This window comes from Nyctibius grandis, chromosome 4, assembly GCF_013368605.1.
Source record: "Nyctibius grandis isolate bNycGra1 chromosome 4, bNycGra1.pri, whole genome shotgun sequence".
NCBI classification, from domain to species: Eukaryota; Metazoa; Chordata; class Aves; order Nyctibiiformes; family Nyctibiidae; genus Nyctibius; species Nyctibius grandis.
Window position 1 is genome coordinate 86184101 of NC_090661.1, and position 21671 is coordinate 86205771.

Genomic DNA, 21671 nt, shown 5'->3' on the forward strand with positions numbered 1-21671 from the left:
GGGCCGGGCCGGGCCGTGCCCTGCTGCGGCCCGCCCTGCCGCTGCGCGCAGCATGGCCGGCTTCGCCGACCTGAACGTGCCGTATGGGCCGGACAAAAAGCCCCTGCAGAGCCTGCTGGAGGCCGCCGCGCACCGTGAGTTAGTGCCCGGGCACGGCGGGAGCGGGGAGGCCGGCGGGGCCGGCCCGGGGCTCGGGTCGGCGGCGGGGCCGGCTTGGGCTGCGGAGCGGAGCCGGCGGGCCCGAGCTGGGGAGGGCTGGGCTCGGCGGGACGCCAGCGGCAGCTCCGCCGCGCTGGTGTGAGCACAGCGTGAGGCTCGGGGCTACTTTCACCTCTTGCAGGCTAAACCTCGCCATCTGCGTCCCGGCGGGTCGCGTTCCCCCCTCGCTCCTCTCCGCTCTCCCTGTTCAACTTGGGATCTTTTGCGAGTAAAGTGACCAGGACCGAGGTCTTCGCAGTGCTCAGTAGCAAGGAAAGCTTGCCTTGTGCTTTGCAGACTCTGTCTCTGCCTGGTTATCCCAGTGTAACTGTTGTTTTTCCCTAACATGGACACATTTTTCCACCTGCAGTTTCTTATGGCCTAAGTCTTTTTTTTTTTCTGTAGAACTGCTGTGCAGCCAGGTGCTGCCTGTCCTGTGTTTTGGGGGTGATTTCACTTTGGCAAGTGTACCATCTTCCTCTGATCCTTCCTGAACGAGACCTTCTCGTCAAATTTGTCAGCATCGTTTTGAATGCTCCCCTCGCCATCTCCTGTAGCTCTAGCTCTCCCAGCTCTGCGTTGTCTGTAGTTTCAACAACTATCCTGAATGTCCTTAACCATTTTCACAAAAAAAAAATCATCAATAGGACCAAACTCGGGCAAAATCATTGGGGACCCCCAACCCCAAGTATTCGTGTTCATAAAGCTCTGCCATCGAGTAAGTGTTGTCAGGGCTGGGGTGTATTAAAAGGCAAAAAGAATTTTTTTTTATTTTAAGGCAATTTTTGAGAGCATTAATCTTAAGAAAAAATTAATGTGAAAGGTAAATATGCATGTGATTATTAATTTTGAGATATTTAAGTGATGAGTGTTTAACAGGTTTCTGTTTGGATTTGTTTCCATTACTTTACTGGGCAAAATATTCTTACTATGTGTTTACTTTTTCAGTGGGATATTCTGCAGTTGCTCTTAATCATGTCATTGATTTTAAAGAAAAGAAACAGGTAATTTTTGTTGGGTTTGTTTGCTCTTAGTGTGTTTTCTCTTGTAAACCTACATGTTCCTTATTACGTGTTCCCAAATAGCTTTATCTGCAGAATGCATGTTTAGACGCAAGTACAAATGTCTGCATTTGTGACAGAACTCAGTTTTATAATGGAGTAAATGGCCCTGGAGTTAACTTTTAATATTGTCCATGTATTGTCCCTAGGAAATAGTTTTGTTAGCATGGCAAATTTCTTTTTAGGATTGGAACACAGCTTTTGTTTACATTATGAACTTAACCCATGACCTTCTGAATAACATTGTTTTGTTCTCTTTTAAGGAAATCGGCAAGCCAGTATCTCCTTCAGAGTTGTTTCCATCTTTGCCTATTGTACAAGTATGTCTAGTTACATTGTATCTATGTATTGTTATTCTGAGTTACCGTTTTTACCTTGGTGTGTTTGTGATTTTGTGTATTACACGTTAATAAAAAAAGAGAAATTCGTCCATTGCTTGATTGTTAAAACTCCCAGCACTGGAAGAATGATACACTCACATTAGAGCAGGATCTATTCACTGTTTTAGAAATTATTGAAGAAATAGCTTTGTGTGAATTTTGAATCTTCTTGTAGTTAAATAATTACAGTATAATTCATGAAATTTGAGTTTTGGAAATAACTTCCTGGTTTTGATGGAGCAAAATTTGGATATAATAAACCAAGTCTGTATTTTAAATCACTGAGATATGTTAATTCAGGAACTGCTTTTGCTTGCAGTTTTGGCCTGCCTGGGGAACCATAGCAGTATTAAAACACACTCAGTTTTTCTGCATGATTTTACTTTTTTTTTTCCTTTATTTCTTTCTTTCTCCTTTCTATTGACCCTTCCTCAGAGAAACACAGTAAGTTTTTCTTTGTAAAAGGCAGGTATAATATCAAACAGATCTATATAAATTAGGGAAGTGTAACTACAGGCTTTAGAAAATTAGTGTAGGCAAGAATATGAGCAAGCCACCATTTTCTTTATATAGTGGTGTCACAGTTTAAAGCTGGGCTGGCTATTAAACCTGCGGCAGATGCCCTCTGTTATCCGCCCCCCTCCCCCCAGAGGGAAAGGGAAAGGGAAAAGGGAGAGAGACTTCTGGGTTGGAAAATTAAAACAGTTTTAATAAACTATAATAATGAAAAAAAAGAGTATAATAACAATAATAGAAATAATCAAATATATACAAATATATATACAAAACCAAGATTGAGCTCCCCTGAAGTCAGCCACGTCACCACCGGCACTGCAGGGCAGGCTCCGGGAAGGCCCAGGCTGGGCCTAGCGACGGTCGAGAGATGGATTCAGGAACGCACGGATCGGGATCGGGGGCAGCAGGAAAACAGATGGAGTCCTCCTTGGACTCCGGCCATAGCAGAAAGAGAGCGAGACCCTCGTGATCCCCCCGCTTTATACCGAGAATGACGTGTATGGGATGGAATACCCTCGTTGGTCAATTTTGGGTCACCTGCCCTGTCCGCTCCCCCCTGCAGCTGCGACCCCCCTTCGGCTCTTCACTCGTAAGCAGTGAGGAATTCAGCAGTGACCTTGGTTTCTCTCAAGAATAAGTACAGCAAGAGCCTTTCTGCACAACATCCCTACCGGTGCCTCAGTGATAACTACAAACTTCGAGCGTTATCAGTCCTGGAAGCAGACACTGTCTGCAAAAACATGCAGTTAGTTTCAGAAAGTGCAGTTACTTAGAGGAGACTTAGCTGAAAGTAAAAATCACTGAAAGGAAAATCGGCCTGGTTTAGGCCAAACCAGGACAAGTGGACAGGTTGAAAGTCACTACAAATTTTTGCTTTGTAGCTTTTAAAGTCTTTTGTATTGTTTTTTGTAGGGTACATCTAAAAGAATTAAAGTCTTAACCCGGCTAACACTTGTTGTTTCTGATCCTTCCCACTGTAATCTCTTGGTAAGTATATTCAGTATATTAATTTTCCAATTTTTATTTCCTTTTCTCAATGAATGCATGAAACTGTGGAAATTGTATGTGGAGAACTTCATAGGATGTTCAGCAATGATTTTTCAGATTGCATCTTTAGCAAATAACGTGATCATGGAGACATGCAGACTTACAAGACTGGATATGGCTTCTGTTGATCATTTGTCAATATGGGACAACAGTTCTGTTTCTTGGGTCTTTTCTTTGATTTCTGGACTTCTGTGCATAAACTAGAAGACTCTGAGCGAGCTCTGTGTCTCTCTATGTTTTAGTGCTACATGATCGAAGCAAACGGTGTGAGTGCCTTACTAAGTGGGTAACAAGTGACAAGCCTCAAAATGAGAATGAATGAGTTCACAGTATGGCTGACAGCAGAGACTTACTGATTATTGGCTTTGCTTTAGTCCTTGAAAGTGAAAAAGGGATTTTCGTCTCATTATTTTGGTCGTAATCATTGTGCATAGCTTTGGCATCTGCCAGAATTCAAGGTAGTAATTGTTTCCTCCTTTTGTAGAGATCAACATCTGCAAATATAAGGTTATATGACATCATAGCAGTATTTCCGAAGACTGAGAAATTGTTCCATGTAAGTACAACAATCTGATCAGCAGTGCCCATCCAATAACTTATAGTGCCTTGGACTAGTTTGAGTACATGCTTTGTTTTGATTTCGTTTCCCATTTTATGCAGGTCTGCATGTCATGGGGTTAATTAAGCAATATAGGCTGCCTGGTCAGTTATAGACTGAGAAGGTTGGGAGGGATTGCAGGAGACAGCAAGGCCTTGAGATGACTGGTGAAAATCTGAAACATCTGCCTGATTAATGGACTTGTATGTCCCTGCGCTGTGGTTTCCTTTGTGTGTCTTGTACTCTACTTAGTAGTCTCCTCTAGTGAGGAGAGAAGACATCCTGTTTTTCTAATATAGATACACTGTCAGCATGTAGAAAACTTCTATAGTGAACTTTAATGTCTCGAACTCCGACAACTTCCCCAAAACACATTTGCTGTCTTCTGTTAGCGCTGATTGTTCCTGATCTCTGAAGTGCCAGGGAAAGTGGGAGGATTTTAAAGCGGGACTAATGTGGTCCTGAGTGTTATCTTCTTCCTTTTAGTCTTAGGTCTTCCCTTGGAAGTTCGTCCAAATGGATAGCTGATCTCTTTTTCTTTAATTTTTCTTTTTATTTCTTTATTTTAAATCAAAAGAGGAGCAAGAGCTTATGAGAGCGCACTAGTTCCAGTTGTAGTAGCATCTTATGAACAGATAAAATAGAATTTCCAGAAGTAAACATACCTGATTAAACATAACGAACCTTGCTCCATTGCCAGACTGAGATTTCTGGTTTAGTTTTGTTTTGAGTGTTTTGGATGCTCAAGTTGAGTGAGAGAAGCTGCACTTCTGTGACTTCGTGATATGTTTGTTACTTTGCCTGCCAAGAAGACCGTTGAGGCTGTACAAAGTAGAGCAGCCTTAGGGGAAATACTTGAAGGGCAGACAGTCATTTTCTCACTCAGATTTTATCCTATCTGTTCAGAGCAAACTTGCAACTGAAAACGGCCTCCAAAAAATTTGAGTCTTTGAAGGTGTTGCTGTATCAGTGTTACCAAACAGATGCTGGCATTTGTAGCAATGGCAGCGCTCAGAGTATGCTAGTGAGAGAAAATAGTGGGTGTGAATAATTTTTAGAACCTTAGTAAGGAATAATTTGTGACCTTAGCCAAACGCTGTTGTTTCTCGGATTGGTTTATGTTAATAGAAATGCAAGTATTTTGAACAAAACCCCCAGTACTCTATCACGTCTATGATTTTAAAAAACCAAGGTGTTGCAAGTGTGTTTGACCACGAACTCATTTGGTCTATTTCTGGTGTTTGACTGAAGATGACATTTACTATTTAGAGGTGATACCTAAATACAGTGATGTACAGTAATTCTTTGGCCGTTACTAACAGCACCAAGCATCCAGCTTTTATCCATAGCTGCTACATCTTGAATAGACCCTTCCTACCAGAAAAATCCCTAGTTTTAAAACTGTCTGAGGCAGAATGATCTCAGCTTCGCTTGTTGGATGATAGGTATTCGTCACCTCTGTCTCTCTCATCTTTTTAATTAAATTGCCCTCAAAATCTTGATAACAGTTGATGTGAGTGGTCTGAGCAAGTGGAGCATCTGGAAGCAAGTCATCTTTTTGTCAGAATGGTTTTTCTTACAAAACCCAAAATTGTGATGTCTGACCTGTTGCAAGCTCATAAATAACAACGTTAACTCTGAACTGGAAGAATGGGTGGAAGCGTCCAGTCTCTGTTAGCCTTGGCAGGCAACAAGCAGACATGCAGTTTGAAGCTGTGTGAAGAAGGCACAGGGACACCAAAGGCAAACGTCCATCTCTTTGGAGGAGTGACAGAATTTACTTTCAAATAGAGCTTGTCAGTATAAAACTGACTCTGTTTTTGTTTTGTGTGGGGTTTTTTTAAAATAAGTTAAAGCTACTTTCTAGTACTGCTGAGTACCTGTTTTGACACATTAAAATTATATTCTTCTGTTTTTCTAAATTATTTCCCCTCCTTTTTGAAAATTTGTCTAAGTAAAGTACAAAGCAAAGAGGCTGTAGAAGGTGGTGAACTTTAAAGAATCTTTCAGCAGAAGTATTCAAGCATTAATTATAACAGTTACAGCTCAATGCAACTCATTTCTGACTGCTCTTGTTTCCCTTGCAAGATTTTAGGACTCTTGGGGGTGTGAGAGAGGCGAATAATTGTAAAATACTTCTGAGGGCCACTCTCCACCTTTCTTTTGGTCTCTGGCAACAATGTAAAATCTCACTTCTCAAGTGAGCTCAATCAATTTTATATGTCTAAACAAGCTCCTGAAAGCCAGGTAATCAGCAGGAGCATGCTGTGGTGTTTTTTGGGGGAAAGGGCTTGCTCTTATTTAAGGGTGGGTGTTTTTTATTTTCAGCCGTATCATGAAAAGTAACCAGAGTTTCTGCTAAGTTACTTTGCAGGCAGATCCACTTTCCTGCTCTGATTCAGCATTCAGGCACGTGGGTAGTTGTGCCGACACAAAGAGGATGGCTGTGCTCTGAGCAGGCCGGTGTAGATAGTGACTGTTTAAGCTGGTGCTCTCACAGGTGATGGACGGTGTGTTAAGAAGGAAGCAGGACTGTCTATGAGACCATTTTCATTGCTTCCATGCTGGCAGCACTTTGATGAGCTGGGGAGGGAACCCCAGCATATTTCTTTGAAGCTGCATGAGGTGAAAGACCTCATCCATACAAGTTCACATTCAGCGTAGGTTTGTATGTTAGTCTTTTGTTGAAGTATTTTAGGTTTTCTGACTCTCCATGGAGAGCTGTGTCAGTTTTGTAGAGGTATCAACAGGGAGTCAGGCACAAGTGACGTTACGCATGGAGTTCAGGGACGTACCTCTGGCTCTTACGACTCATGGATCTTTCACTGTTAAGGATAAAGCCTTCTAGGTTGGGTCTTGCACCACAAATTAACTTTATATTTCAAAATTAGCTGTTGGTAACTCAGCATTACCTTGAGAGCATCATCTTTCTCACCAACAATTTTGCCCTTGGATTATTCTTAATAGAACAGGATTTATCATGTCATAGAGATGTGCTCTAATTTTAGCATGTCCCAAAACCAGTCTGTGCCCTCGTGTCACAAGCCAGGGAAGCTTTTCTGTGACTGAGTGTGGCAGTGATATGTACTGAAAGATGTACTCAAATTCTCCAAATAATTTATATCCTGAGGGGTATGAGGAAGCTGTGTTTGCCAAGATAGTTGTAGAACATGCCCCTTTAAGTCTCCCAAGAGGATTGTTTTGGGCTGCAACAGGAATGCCCACTCCATGCCAGTAATAAGGTCTGTGCCTGTTGCTTTTCAAAAATTTTGCTTTTTAAGAATTCTGACTGGTTTAATCGTATTAGTTAGTTCTGCCTGCTGTTTGTAAGCAATTAGCAGATCACCAGTGTCTAAAAAAGAAACTTGCTTATGTAAGTCTGAGGATGTAGCGCAAAGCCCAATTTCAATGTTTGTTCCTAAAATGTTTGCCCAAGCTTTATTCAGGCCATCCAAGCAGTGGCGAGTTTTTCTTTCAGGCTGCCTGGAGTTTCCCAGCAGATGGGGCTCTTGCCCGCAGTGCAGCCAGGCGAGCACCCGCCTGCGCTACTGCTGCGCATCATTTTCTGTATGAAGTTTTTGCACTTCAGAGCCTTTCATCAGGCAGGGCAACCTTAACTTGCCTGTGTGTTGGACTTGTCCAGGAGCCAAAGCTAGGCCGAACATTGGAGCGTTTGGAGAAATCTCCTCACCAACTTTCCGTGCAGTGCAGGAATTCCTCCTTATGGGGAAGTATGGCTCTTAAATTTGTTTTTCTTTGGTGGTGTTTCTGAAATGTTCTTGTCACTGGAATCCTGTAGATATCCTGACATTTGGGTCACTCCCTTTCCCACTCTGCTTAATTTGCAAAATGGAAAAGAGTTTTCCAGTGTTTCTGGAGCTGATGAGGAAGGCTTGTTTTCCCCTCACCTAGGGCAGCTTGCATGTTTCTGATGTTTATTCTTGCTTTCCTTCATTTTCACCATTCTGTCTTCCTGAATTTCCTACAGCCTCACTGACATCTGTTCTTGGACATGATTCAGAGCTGTTTGCTCTGTGCATGTTCCCATAAATCACCTCTGTCTAGATGGTAGTTTGAACTCCACATAAGAAAAGGATTAAAACTGGCTGTAGTAGGGCTAAACTTCCACATGCAAGTCTAATTTGATGCAATAGATTCCAACCAGAGTTGGTACAGGTAGGGCATGAAGATAAAGTTTAGTCTGGATGGCCTGGTAGAGACATTCTAACATCAAAAACCTTGTGGCTTGCTGGATCTTTGAATTGCCTGCATGTGTACTGTGGCCCTCTTGTCTAGGAGGGAGTGCTATCAACAGCTAAGAAACATTACTAAAGCCGGGCCTCTGCTCTCGTCTCCATCCAAATTTCATGTGAACAAACTGGTAGAGGACTAGTTTGCAAAGCAATAGCCTGCCCTGCATCAGAGCAGAGCGTCGCTACCCCACAGCCCAGCCCCAGGACTCCCCGCAACCCCCACCGCTTTCGTGCCAGTGCGAGGAGGGATGAATGGTTGGTGCCTGGCCCAGGTGTATTTGGAGCTGTTGCTGGCAGGTTTGTGAAAGCAGGGAGTTCCCCTACACATAGAAAATTCCTTTTCAACATCTTCAGCCCATTTTATCTTCTTTGTTACAATGCTGCTTGCAGACATTGATCTGGCCCTGTGTCATCATCTTTACGGGCTAGGCATATATAATTCCTACGTCATGTATGCATGAAGTTGTATGTCAGTCAAGGTCTTCCTTTTATATGCACTTAATTTTTTCTGTATGTCAGTGCAGAGGTTCTCCAGTCTTTGTTCATTCCTTCCCTCTTTTAATACAGGCTGTAAATTGTGGTGTGAGTTCAAAGCTACATTTTAAACTATGACCTCCAGTGCCATCTTGAGACTTTTCTAGAGATGTGGCTTTCAGGAAGAGCTGCACGTTCCCCACTTGGCCAGGAAAGTGAGGCCCTGTGGATTGGCTTCCAGTACTGGGCACAGGGCACCACCAGTAACGTTCTGCTTCTGTTTCAGTCTTTTGGTTGCTTCTGATAAAAATACTTAATCCATAAAACAAACGGTTGCTACATTGGAATTAGAGAGTGATGGGTTAAGGAGCAGTTCCTGGACTGTTCCCTTTGTAAACAGGGGTTGTCCTTCATTAGCTGTGAGTTCTTTTGCCAAAAGCCAGTACTGCTTCTGTGTGTCCTATATCGGATAAGAACAAAGCAGTAAGTCTTGCCTTTGGTTGGTCATTATTTTATTGGACAAGTAGTTCTATAAGTGAGGGAAGGCTTGGGTTTTATGCCTGAAATGCTCGAGCTGTGCACCTGTAGCCCTGCTGTTTTATTGGCATACCTGCAAGGCATAGTACCTCTTCATTTTAAGACTGAACTCACCCTGGAGAGACATTTCTTGCATTAAGAAATGAAGGAGAATGAGTGCACCTGAAATTGATTACACTTTTTTTGGCTTATGTAATAGTCTGTTCCTATTTCTTTGCTGCAGATTGCTTGCACAACTCTAGATGTGGATCTGGTATGCATAAATGTAACAGAAAAGCTGCCATTCTACTTCCGAAGGCCCCCTGTGAATATGGTAAATTTACATCTAAATTGTTTTCTTGCTGTTAAATGCTGTATTTAGTGTCACTCTGAGTTGAATTCCCCACCATTCCCATCCAAGTGGTTCTTTTATTTTCTTGCATAATGTATAGTGTTGTTTCAGATGTCCTTCACTTCACTCCACTGCAGCCTTTAATACACAGCAATGTATGTTCTTTCTCTTTCTCCTTCCTGTCCCCCACTTAAGAAGGCAGAAGTGATATTTCCAAGGAATGGAAACAGAGCCTTAAGGCCACTGCTATGTGAAGCAGTGAGATGTGGTGTGATTGCTGACTAAGCTGCCTCCCAAACCAGGAGTGGTACAGCTGTCTCAGAATAAACAGCCCTGTGATTTAAAAGACAGGAGAACGTGAATGACAGTGTTAACTGGCACAACATCCTTCTCCCAAATTATTGGAGGACAACTGTATTGAATCCATACTTAGACAAAGGAATGTCTTGGCAAATTAACCAAATGTGGAATTGCTAAATATCCACTGTGGGGCAGAAGATGGCTATCAGCATGGATCAAATATTTTGTTAATACAATTCTGCCTACTGTTGGTGATTTGCCAGAAAGCTTAATCTGAACATGCTCTAGGTGAAATAGTGTTTTCCTCTGAGTATATGTCAAGGTTCATTCCACGTGGGCATTCTTGGCTGATGTAGTCCTTAGTGCTTAAAAATTTAAATTTGGAATTGGCTAGAAATCCTACCTCCTCTTCTACAGAAAGTTTGACCTAGAATAAAAATTAAAAATTAATTAGAATTAATCCTGAAACAGAATGAAAGTAATACTTTGGATTTTGCTACAACCTGGCAATTTCAACCGTCCATTTGGAACAACAATTTTGTATGAAGTGTTGTTTGAAAGAACCCTAGCTGCCTAAAACTCTAGCAGCTAACCCAGGTAAGGAGCTGGGTGGCTCTTGGACCCCTGTGTTTGGAAACATTTCCCTTACAAGCTACTGCTCAGCTTCCACACTCCCAGCTTCAAGGCAGTCTGTCTGTCAGACTGGTTTTGTGCATCCTCGGGCAGTCAGTTTTGGTTGTTGTGATGCCAGACAGACAGATTGGCAGGCAGCTGAAGTGGTGGGGATGAGGTTAAAAATCTGGTTGGCTGGGAATTGATGTATTGCCATCACCTGTTTTGGTTTTGATAAATTCAGGCTTCTCTTCTTGTTTGCAGATGTTGGACCAGCTTTGTGTAAAATATTTGATGTGTACATGGCTTCTGTTGTGCTCGTATTCAGAGGTCATGAATGGATGGGAGCTGGATTAATTGCATCTGTGTTCAGTTACTGGACTCTCTTACAGTATTAACATTGCAGCATGTTTTTAATAATATGAGTATAAAGCATAGAGTAACATTTCAGGCAAATGTCGTATAGACCAGGGCACAAGGAACTCCTAGCTTTGAATTGTGTCTGTATCGCTAACTCACTGTGTCCTGTAGCAAGTTGCTTAACCTTTCTCTGTGTTTGCAAGAACAAGAATACTAGGCTTTTGGTGAGGTACTTTGACAGCAAGGGATCTTAAAGCACCTGAAAATACATTGAGTATTACTATTTGGAACCTCTCCTGTGATGCATTGCTATTTAACTTGTCACAAATACCAGCATATGCTGTGAGACAGGAGAGAAGGGTCCTCATTGCTGCTTTTATGCAAGGACAAATTCCTCATCTGCAAGACATGGGTACTGTGGGAAGCGGTGGCCTTCCTTATAGTAGGCTGTGGGGCTAGAGGAGGAGAGTCTTCAAAGTTTCAAGTCTTATTTCTGACCAGCAGTGGTCAGAAACACTGTCTCCTCAACTCTGTGATAGTGGAAAGTCAATTACAACTAATAAGTGGCTGGTATTTGTTTGTTAAACCTCATTTATCTGTCATCCCAAGATTCAAGTACACTTATCTGGTGTATAGTGAAACCTTCCCCCCTCTCCCCATGCTATGCTATGCTCTTGCTGGAACAATTCCGCCTTAATTTTTTCATATATAACACAGTTAACTGAGAATAAGCTGCATCAATAATAGGCAGCAGTTGTTAGATTGTTGTGCTTCTCTCCTTTTATTTTTTGATCACTCTTTCATGTGAAGGCAATAGACCGAGGCATTTACTTTGAACTACTTTACACGCCTGCCATCAAAGACTCCACAATGAGGAGATACACAATTTCCAATGCGATCAGCCTGATGCAGATCTGCAAAGGAAAGGTAAGCTCTCAAAGTGAAAGCAAGCTAATTAATTCAGTCCAAGTTCTTCTGGAGCTGTATAGACTGAGCCATTTTAAATGAGTTTGATGCTGGGTTTTCTGAAGCTGTGACTGAATCTTTGCCTACTAGTACAAGGACAGAATTATTCTAGCTCCAGATACTTCCAGCCATGCACCACTGCATGCTTTCTTAAGTTGTCAAACTGTTAGATTCTTTTTTCAGAACAACCTATCTGTTATTGTATGCAATACCCAAAACGAAAGAAAAAAAAAAAGTGCCAGAGACCTAAGGTTTGCACCAGAACTGAAATCCATGCATCTCTTTAAAATCCCCCATTTCATATTTCTAGTTGACCAAAAGCTCTTTTTTGATAGTATACCTTGAATATGGGGGGTAGAAAATCATAAGAAAAAAGCAGAAATCTTGTTTTGTTAAATGGTTAGTAAATTCCCAGTGTACAAAACAGACCCAACAGCTAGCTGGCTATCAGCCAGGGCTTTGCTGCAGTCAGAACAACTGCATTCTTCCCTGCTACTGAAACCCAAGGAAGAAGTAATGCTTGCAGCTGAGATGCCTGTAATCCATTGCTTTCATACCTTACCTCCTCCCAGGCTGCCAGGCTAAGCTGCCTGTCATGCTGGGTCCTCTCAGGCCATGTTTTTTTTAACAGGGAAGCATATCATAATACATATCCCAGTTAAAAGAGATTGTAGCTCCCACGACTTTTACTGGAAATGGCTTTTGCCGCACTTAGCTAGTCCAGAGAAGCCAAAATTGACATTACTCTGCACATCTAGTCTGAAGTGGGATATACAGCTTGGAAGGCCAATTAAAAGCAGATCAGTTGTTAACCTCAGTTCCCCTCAGGCATGGCAGCCTATTTTATAGGACAGTGGAATGGGTCAAACAGGTTAATTCCCTTGGTGCTACAGAAGAAAGTGAGTATTTGCACAGCCTTTCCTGAGAAGCCCAGCTCTGGGAGTTAATAGGACAAAATACTGACTTGGAGATGAGGTACATACACACAAAACCCCTTTCCTTTGGGATTCCTTTCTGCCAGTGCTCCTCTTTCTTCTGTGCAGTTAAAGATGTTCTTCTCATGTGGCTGTTGGTTTAGAGAGCACCAGCTGAGTAGGCATCACAAACAGAGCAAGTGAGATGTTCGAGTGCTTGGTCTGTGCACAGTGCCCTTTCTTTCTGCATCTGTCAATCTACTGCATCATCTATGTCTGGAAGGTAAATCAGCTGGAGCTGGGCATGACAAGTTGTTATGCACTGGAAGACCTGGGAGAGGACTGCTAGCTTGTCTTTATTTTTTGCCTTCAGGCTCAGTACCTGGTGGGCAAGCAGAGATGGTTATTAGTCCTCACTGGCAGTTTGTCTCCATCAGTTATGTAAAGACCTTTTTTTAACAAAACGCAGGATGGCTCATCCATAGGCTGCTTGCATTAGCACCTGGCATGCAACTCTCGCCTTCTGTCACCTATAGTTGCTGAACTTATAGCAGCTTTTGGATCTTTTTAGTCCTCCTCTGTTGTGGTAGGGCAGAGAAACTTCCAGAAATTTACTGGTGTCCTCAGAGCTGGTGTTGAGCGAAGTCCTTAAAACATGTTAAAATGTGCAGGGAATAAGGGAGGGACTCGCCTGCCTTGCCAGACAGAAGGTGTGCGTAGCCACAGTCCCTCACCTCCTGTGTTTTGGTAACTGAGTGTGAGTACTGTGCCTGGAGCACTGTACTGAACAGCTGCTGTCTCCTTTACCTGGGGAGAGAATGTTTTGCCTTTCAGTTTTTCCCTTTAGCCCTTCCCTTGGATTCGCCTTTGCCTGCCTCTCCTTCTCTTGCTAGCAGTGCTTTTCTTGTCTGCCCTCGTCTCCTTCTCCCATCTTACCCATCCCCTAACTGGAAGCCAGTTGCCTTTGAACCAGGCAAAGAGCATCTCCAAGGCACAGCAGTGAACCATGATCCTGCACTGGTTCAAGATGGCTCACACGGCTGCTCTGGGAGCTTCTTTGAGCCTGGGAGACAGGTGTTGGTTGCTACATCTCAGAGCAGGAGCCTTGAATTTTCCCACCAAACTCTTGCAGTCAGCACCACTGAAGCTCAAAAGCACCCTTGGGATCCATAGTGCAGTCATTTTAAAGGTGAACTACGCAGAAAGAAATGTCCTAGGCTCCATCATGATGTGTGCTGTTAAGTTACTTTGATGTATGTATTGCTTCTGTTTCTGGCTTTCCTTATGCTAAGACAGAGCTGTCTGACCCATCCTTTCCTCCTCAGCACATGAGGAAACCTTGGGTACAGTGTGAACATGCAGTCGTTTCCATGCGAATAGCTCTTTCACGGGTTGAGTTCCAGCTGCCCATAGAGCATTTTCTTCCAGTGTCTGCCCTGCTCTTTGTGCTGTGGAGGTGGCAGGACAAGCAAAGCAGTGCGGGGAAGGGATCAAAAGCCCCACCTGTAACTGGAGGTGGTGTGATGTGTTGGTGGTACTGACGTCAGAGAGGGAAAGTCTTTTGCTGCCTCAGTACAATTCTCGTTCCCACCCACTCAAGCAGGAATTCCCAAAGCCTTTTATTCGGTATAATAAAAGGTGCAAGGGATTTTTTGCCGCTGCTGCTGTTTCCACCTGTACCAGTCTCCCCCTGGGTGAGCACCCTTGAAGGTTTAATATCAGAAGAGCACTGGCAGCTGAACTGTGATATCTGCCAGCCCCTGAGCAGTCATATACCTGTTCTGTGGAAACCCTTTGAGAGAGAAGGGCAGGATGCCTCTCTGCCTGGTGATTTTCATGGGGGTGTCAGTTTTGAGGGAAGTGAGTGTATGGCATGAATTGGCAGCCACTGCATGGCTACAGGCAGGTTTCCTCAGCCAGTGTGAGTTTAAGGCCAATGTGAATGCTGAGATTAGGATTGAGTTGTACTGCAACACAGAGAGCAGGCTGAAAATTTGGGAGCACCAAACTGTCTAAAGGCACTATCTGTAAGCTGCTTCTAGAGGATCCTGGACTCCTAAGTCCATTTCTGTTACAGCTCAGGCCAAGTTGTCATTTGTGTGGGCCTCTTTCAACTAGTGTGAATAAAGGGGACACTTCTTAACACCATGTGTGCAACTCTGCATTTTTTCTTTACCCTTAAGATCCCTTTAAAGTCCACTATGAGACATATAGCCTGGTAAGTGCTTGCTTAATGCCATCACTCTGGCATTGATACTGCTGGGCCTATCCCTCTAAAAGGTGCGGTGCTTATTCAACTCACATCTGTCTGTGAGAGGTTTGTAACTGCAAGAGAGTGTTTGTCCCTGTGCCCCTTTCTCTGTAGGGGACAGGGAGATAACCTGGGTTTATTCATGTCCCCAAATTAAGATCCACACCCTGACAGAGTTCGCTTCATCTGAGGGCATCAGATAGTCTTATGGTTAATTGGGCTCTGAGCCTGAACTTAGCTAATGCTCATAAAGTCTTTGCTGCTTGCTGATTTTTTTTCATTTCTTGATGCTGTCTGACAGATGAACGTTTGTTCACTTTTGTTTTCCAGAACATTGTTATATCTAGTGCAGCTGAAAGAGTAAGTGCCAGATTTTTGTTGAAGTCAGAACAATTTGAGGATTTATCTGTGGCTGAAAATACAGCTTTAATTGTATATTAAGCCTATAAAAATTGTAATTTTAAATATGATTGCCATCTTGTGGGTTTTTAACCAGTCTCTTTTACCAAAGAATTGTATTGTGGGGTTTGGGGTTTTTTTTCATTTGTTCAGGTGGGGTTTTTCTTTTGCTGCTGTGGTATTTTCCATGACAGTTTTCTCCCATATGGGGACTCTTTTCCAAAATAATAGTATTTGCTTGATTTCCCAGTGCATCTTCAGCAGCTTGCTATTATGTAACATTTAATGTTGCCTTCCTGATAGCACTGTCCTGCCTGCTCACACTCTTGTCAGCCTACGAGAGAGTGCATGCACATGTCCAGCCTTCTTTGTTTTGTTTTAGCCTCTAGAACTACGAGGTCCTTACGATGTGGCTAATCTGTATCCTTTTTCTAAGAAAGTCAAAGACAGCATTTAATAGTAGCATGTGAAAGTTGAAAGTTGTTTGGAAATACTCCCATCCTTTACACTCCTTGAACTTTACACAGCGATGCTTGTTGGTGACCCAATTCAATGAATCAGGGCTCTGAGTGGGTGTGGAAGGAGCAACAGCTCTTGGTCATGGGGTGGCACAAGCAGTGACTGTAAATAGTAATGTCTGTGTTCAGCTACAGGTATGTTTTGTTGTGATATGCATTGATGTTTTGTGGGTCTAAGTGGAAAAATGAATAAAACCCATAAAAATCTATGGACACTGTGAACCAAAACAGAAGTTATTACTTATGATCTCCAAGGTGCCACATCTTTGGTAGAAGAAGCTATAAAATCGTATTTATATTAAGAAAGAAAAAGTTCCTATCTGAGTGCTGATTACTTCTGTTCTAAATTTTGTAGTCCTTAGTTACATATGTGCTGGTAAATAAGTGGTTGTGTTCTAGAAACCAAGGAGAGTGTCTTTTCTCCCCTTGTTTTAGGAATTCTGATGCATTTTTACTACTCCCCCCTAACCCCCCCAGGCATGAATCTGGACTGTCCCTCGAAGGGAGGAGCATGCTCTGAGTCGTGAGAACCATGTGGGAGGGTGTGTGGCCTGGAAGGATTTTACGTGCAACGTTTCCTTCCCTCTTAAAAAGAGCAGTCAGGTTCAACCCAAATTAACATACCTAATCTGATGTCATCCCTGCTCGAGGTGGCTGGGATTTTTTTCAGCCTAATGCTTTTGTATCAGACAGTGCCCTCTCCCCCAAACTGAAATTTTCAATGGGGTCATTTTTTTTTACTTGATTACGGATTTAAAAAATGTTCCTGTGTTGACAGACTTATTTTCAAAAGTACGGCTTCTTGTCTGTAAAGAAGCAATGTTGCCAGGAGCTTTCCAGGAGGGCTGCTGGGGAACTGCAGCCAGGAGATTTGGGTGCCTCAGTTCCGTGCCTCTGGGTAACCTTATGCAAAATGTCACTTTGAGTTACAGCTTTGCTAACTCCCAGTTATTCGTAGAGTAAGCAAACCTGTCATGCAGACAGACTTCCCTATTCTGTTTGTTCCTTTCTGTGCATTTTGATCCTGAGCAAAGGTGACAGAGGTTTGCTGTTTGGCCTGTCAGAGAGCGAAGCCAAGGCAGCCGTGTCTACCAACTGCAGAGCCGCCATGCTCCATGGAGGTAAGTGAAAAGCACATGCAAGCTCATCTAAGTAACACTTGCATTTGTTTTCGTGTTAGTGCATATTTCCAAAAGGTCTGAGACCTTATAGAGCAAGTCAGCTTGGGTTTTTATCTCCCTTGTCCAACACATGAAGAAGAGCTTGTGCAGCAAGGGTGTTTTGTTTTTCCCTTGTTGCCATGCTAGCAAATCAGTGGCTGAATTGATGGTGCTGTCTGTACTGGGGTACTCACTTTACCACATTAAAGAGTCATAAACTGTTTAGCCAAAACACAGATCTGCCTGTCGTGCTGCATAGTGAAACTTTCCCTTGTTTCAGGAAGGGTTGAATGCTGATCTTGGTGACACCAGCAGAAACTATGTCATTGACTTCAAGAAAACCAGGATGCATGTTGTTGTGTTTACATTTTTGCAGCATGAGTGCAGAAGCAACCTTTGCCTCGTCCCTTTCTGGTGCTTCATTATCTGATCTATTTCTGACTCGCTCTTCAGTGTGGACCATCAAACTTGATGCAAAATCGAATACCCAGAGTGCTTGCTGCTTAGAAAAAAAAATTTCATGTAGTGTATGACGACTTGAAGTGTTTTGGTGAAACAACTTGCTTCCTTATGCTCTCAGCAAAGGAAGATCAGAGTAGCTCTCTTCTTTTTCTACTTCCCCTTTTTTAGTATTAAGAAAGTGGAAATTCAGCTTGTGGCCCCCTGCACTGGAAATCAAATAGTTTCCAGTTGTATTTTGTGTCCTGATCTCAGTGCAGCAAAGAGATGACACAGTTTGTGTTCCAGCAATCAATTTAGACCCTTGCTTTCCACTATAGCACTGATTTCTCCATCCCTATGCTCCTTTTCACATGCTTATTTATTGGTTCTTAGCGTTTCTTCGTTTTTATTGTTTATTCTGATGGCGGTTTAACTTTGTGACTGAGTAGTCGCATATAGCTCTTGATTTCTGCCTCTGCCAAGGTTTGTTGGGTAGGTATGGTTTCTAGTCACTGTCACAACAACTCGAGTTGCTCTAAGTTTCAAACGAACAGTAGGATTTGGTTTACATCTCTTGTTTCAGTAGAGGTGGGGCTTGAACCTGCTGTAATTCACAGCAGGTAGCTTTGATCTCTTGGAGAGGGCATTTCTGTGAACAGGGTCCTACTCCAGCCTGCACTCATCTACATAGAGACAGTGAGTTGGAAGAATTTTTGTCAAGTTTATGTGGAATTTCTCAAGACCGTTGTCTATCTTATCTGTGGAATTAAGTAGCAGATGTCATTTCCCTGTCCTCCAAAAAATACTAGCCCAGAATAAATCGCTATATTTTGGCAAGGTTCTTGCAGAGCCTCTTTGCTAACAGAGTATTTGTAGGGAATCTCGTCTACCTCAAATTTTGCGGAGATGCCTCCCACCAGTAGTTCTGAAATTGGATTGGGCTCACTAGGTTGTTTGGCAAACATATGAGGAGTTTGATAACATCACCCAGTAGTATTTTATGGTAATGCTGAGGGTTCTGTAAATAAAATATTCTTGAATACCATAAAGCTACTTACTTGGTATGTATAGGGGAGCCTCTGACAATATAGCTGTGCCAGCATAGTCTGTTTAAGAATCCTGGGGTATGCGAATACGTTTTTTATATTTTTTTATAAGAACAGTATGTTTTGCTCAGAAATGCAGAAATGCTTTTTGACAATGTGTCAAGAATGTGTCCTTCTGTGACTATTGAACCGATTAAGCCCGGTTTCCTACAGTTTTGTGTGTCTGCAGCCCCTCAACCCCTGCAAACCTCAGTTTTCCCTTACGTTTGCTGTAATTCTACACCCACCATTGGATTTCCCCTTTTAGTTTCCCCAGTCCATAATGCAGCGTATCCCCAGCTCATGCCCACGCAGGCTGCTTACCTACTGTGTGTGCTGACTGGCTGGCTGTTAGATATGTTGAATTGTGCTTTGGGGCATGGACACCTGCAATGAGTATGCATTAAATGCATTAGTGTCATTTTATTTGAGGTACTATAGCTTCTGCTTGTATATTCCAGAAACTCGGAAGAGTGCCTGTGGGGTAGTGTACACTGTGAAGAAGCCTCGCAAGGTTGAGGAGGAAGAAACAACACTGCCAGCCTGCAAAAAAGCTAAGACTCAAGCTTGAGGACTGAACCAATTGTCAACAGGAGCCTCCATCCCATCTTTACCCAGTTTTGAGTCTTCCCCAGCCTTCCAGCTAGCCCAGTTCCTCCCTTACCACTTTATTTAGCCTGGAGAAGAATTATTCTTCTGGTGTAGAAGTGAGGAAAGCTGTGGGAAAGAGACTGCTGAATGGTAGTTCACTACATCTGAAAGGTCATGCTGGGCTTCTGGCCAAGGTCAGGAGACTGTCTCTCCACCCTGTCTTAGGTCTTCCGGAGTTAGTGCGAACCCAATACAACATTTCTAACATACAGAATTTTTCAGTTGTACAAGTGCATTCCTTTTTTATTAAAAAAGTTTCTAAGAATGCATGCCTTCAAAGTCTAGCTCTTATGGTTTCTCAAGTTTTAAGCGCATCTCTGTACTAAACCTTACAACTGCAAGCCAGCAGATGAAGTTTACCTTCAGTGACCTGTGAAGAATAATAGTGCAGTAAAAAAATAAAAAAATCTGCTTCCCATTCTATTTCGTGATCAATGGCTATAAAGAAGATCCCAGCATCTGTAACTTGCTAGGAGATACCTTGGATTTGTGTTACAGTAGGACTGACTGACATGCCCTGCTGAACACACATCCCAAAGGCCATCCCTGTCCTGCAGCTCTTAAAACCAAACATGAGGTGGTTACCACAGATGGGAGGGAACAGCCCAAGGTTACACGGAATGTGTGCTCAGTGTGGTACATTGCAGTCGCAACGTAACAGCTGTCTCACCTTGGCCTGAGCAGTCTCCACGTCACATCATTTTTACTGCATCATTTCCTTCTTTATGTCCTGGTCTGGCAGTGTTGCCTATGAGAGTGTTGATTTTGCTGCCTCCTGCCTTTTCGTTTTCCTTCCTGTTAATGCCTCAGTAAACCTAATCTGGCTGCCAAAAAAGCAATCATAACAGATTTATAATCAGCAGAGCATGTTCAGAGCTCTTCCAAATGTTGACTGAAGTTTTTCTTTTGATTAAACCAATATAAAAATTATGTAAGCTACTGTACTCAAGATACTCTTGAGGGAGCTTTACTGTGAATATTCCAGTTCTGTATTTGCATCTGACAAGCTGAGAAGTGGAAGTTATAGCACATAAAATATTGGAGAAATCTTGCAGTGGGTCATCTCTGAGCTTTTAGTAACTGGACTGAGCAGAATGGATGAAGTTCTTAGTAGACTAACAGTTCTATATAATGCTGGTGTAGGTCACTACAGCTTTTGCTTTATTCAACAAATAATGAAATATTTTTCCTTTATGTTATTATTTGTTGACTTTGATTTGAGTCTGTTTTATTATAGGTATTGGGATGTAAAAAATACATACACACACGTAGGAGTTTATAATTTATGGACTTAACCTCCAAAATGATGCTCTAACCAGAGAGGAAGCAGAAATGTGTTTGTCTGGTGCAATTTTCTAAATGACACATTATCTTGCCTTGGCCAGAGAATAACCTACCTTGAGCATGAGAGAAGTTTGGTAACTAGCATATGGAAAGAGGCTTTTGAGTGCTAGCGAACCTTCTTGCTACTTCTTTGACTTCATTTAAAAAATTTACAGTCTGCATCTTTGCCCTTTAAGTAGATGCAGTGCTTCAGAAACTGATTGAAAAGTTTCTTCTCCCCAGTTTCCTGAAGTGTGTTGTTCTCGCCACTTTGGTGCCTGAACAACTGAACTGATTCTCAGTTAGGATGATAAACAGAGTTAGCCATCACTGATCTCATTTCTATTTCCTGCAAGGCATACTCCTGATGTCCAGGCAATTGTGCAGAAACAAGTAGTGAAGTAGTGGCTTGCAGAGAAGGGCAGCGAGTGGAGGTGTGCCGTAATTTTTATGGAGAAGAGTGTGTTCACAAATAAAGCCTACAGCTGGCAAGGTGACACTCGTGAGTTATGGTGCTTGTGTGAGAAAATTCTCATCCGTCTAAAGCTGTTGGTCTCAGTCTAGGATAGCTGGCTGCAGACAGAATAGGTGTTTCTTTTGCTTGCTTCTCTGTGGGGTTTCTGTAAATTCACTTGGTCTCCAAAAATGGGCATTCCAGTAACAACTATTCATCACTGCCCGCTCCTGACCCCACCTCTTCGCCCAGGGCATTGTTTCGGCCAGACTGTAAAGCCTCCTGGCTAGAAGCCAACTGACATGGGTTGGTGAAGGTGTGTGGGAGCCTGTGGCGTATTTGGCTGGGGGGCTGTGCCGTGGAGCGTTAGGATTTTAACTGCATGCAGTGTGTGATGTCCCAATCAAGTTGGACATTGATGGTCCTGCTGGTGGTACTGGTAAGATTGTTCTGCTTCTGCTAAAGCAAAGGGAAAGGTGCCTGCCTTTCGTAGCAGGACTCGGTGTCTTCCTTGGCTTGGACAACTGAAGCTGCCTCATGTGCATTGTATAGTAAGTACTGACTTGCTGAGAAACTGAGATTTTAAATCAAACTCAGTAATAAAACTGTAACACTGTTCTACCAGCTACTCAAGTACTGTCTTTCTGCTTTTGTGTATGTGTTTCCATTTAACAAAGTAAGAGACAGCATTTCTCTAACAGTGGCAGGGAGGTAGCTCAAGGGCTAGCTGCTCTAGGCAGCTGAGACTTTTAAGAACTTTACAGAGGCCAAGTTGTGAACTTTCTTTAGAGAGACAGAATTACCCTGTGCATGCTCGCCACTCCATAAGCCACTCCAGCAGG

The 21671-nt window shown here is 42.8% G+C and overlaps 1 protein-coding gene across 4 annotated transcripts; it reads left to right on the forward strand.

Moving 5' to 3' along the window:
* On the forward strand, positions 1-20254 carry RPP30 (ribonuclease P/MRP subunit p30). 4 transcript variants are annotated; one of them, XM_068397906.1, is made up of 11 exons: positions 1-138; positions 1147-1202; positions 1523-1579; positions 3068-3142; positions 3687-3758; positions 9288-9377; positions 11478-11594; positions 15129-15158; positions 15580-15617; positions 16757-16836; positions 18863-20254. In XM_068397906.1, the coding sequence occupies exons 1-11, from the start codon at positions 84-86 to the stop codon at positions 18970-18972; spliced, it is 780 nt and encodes a 259-aa protein (XP_068254007.1). In that variant the 5' UTR covers positions 1-83; the 3' UTR covers positions 18973-20254. The 4 variants fall into 4 exon arrangements, with proteins under 4 accessions (XP_068254007.1, XP_068254006.1, XP_068254008.1 ...); XM_068397905.1 differs by having other exon boundaries at positions 1-134; XM_068397907.1 differs by lacking the exon at positions 15129-15158 and having other exon boundaries at positions 1-134.
* The last annotated feature ends 1417 nt before the right edge of the window (positions 20255-21671 follow it).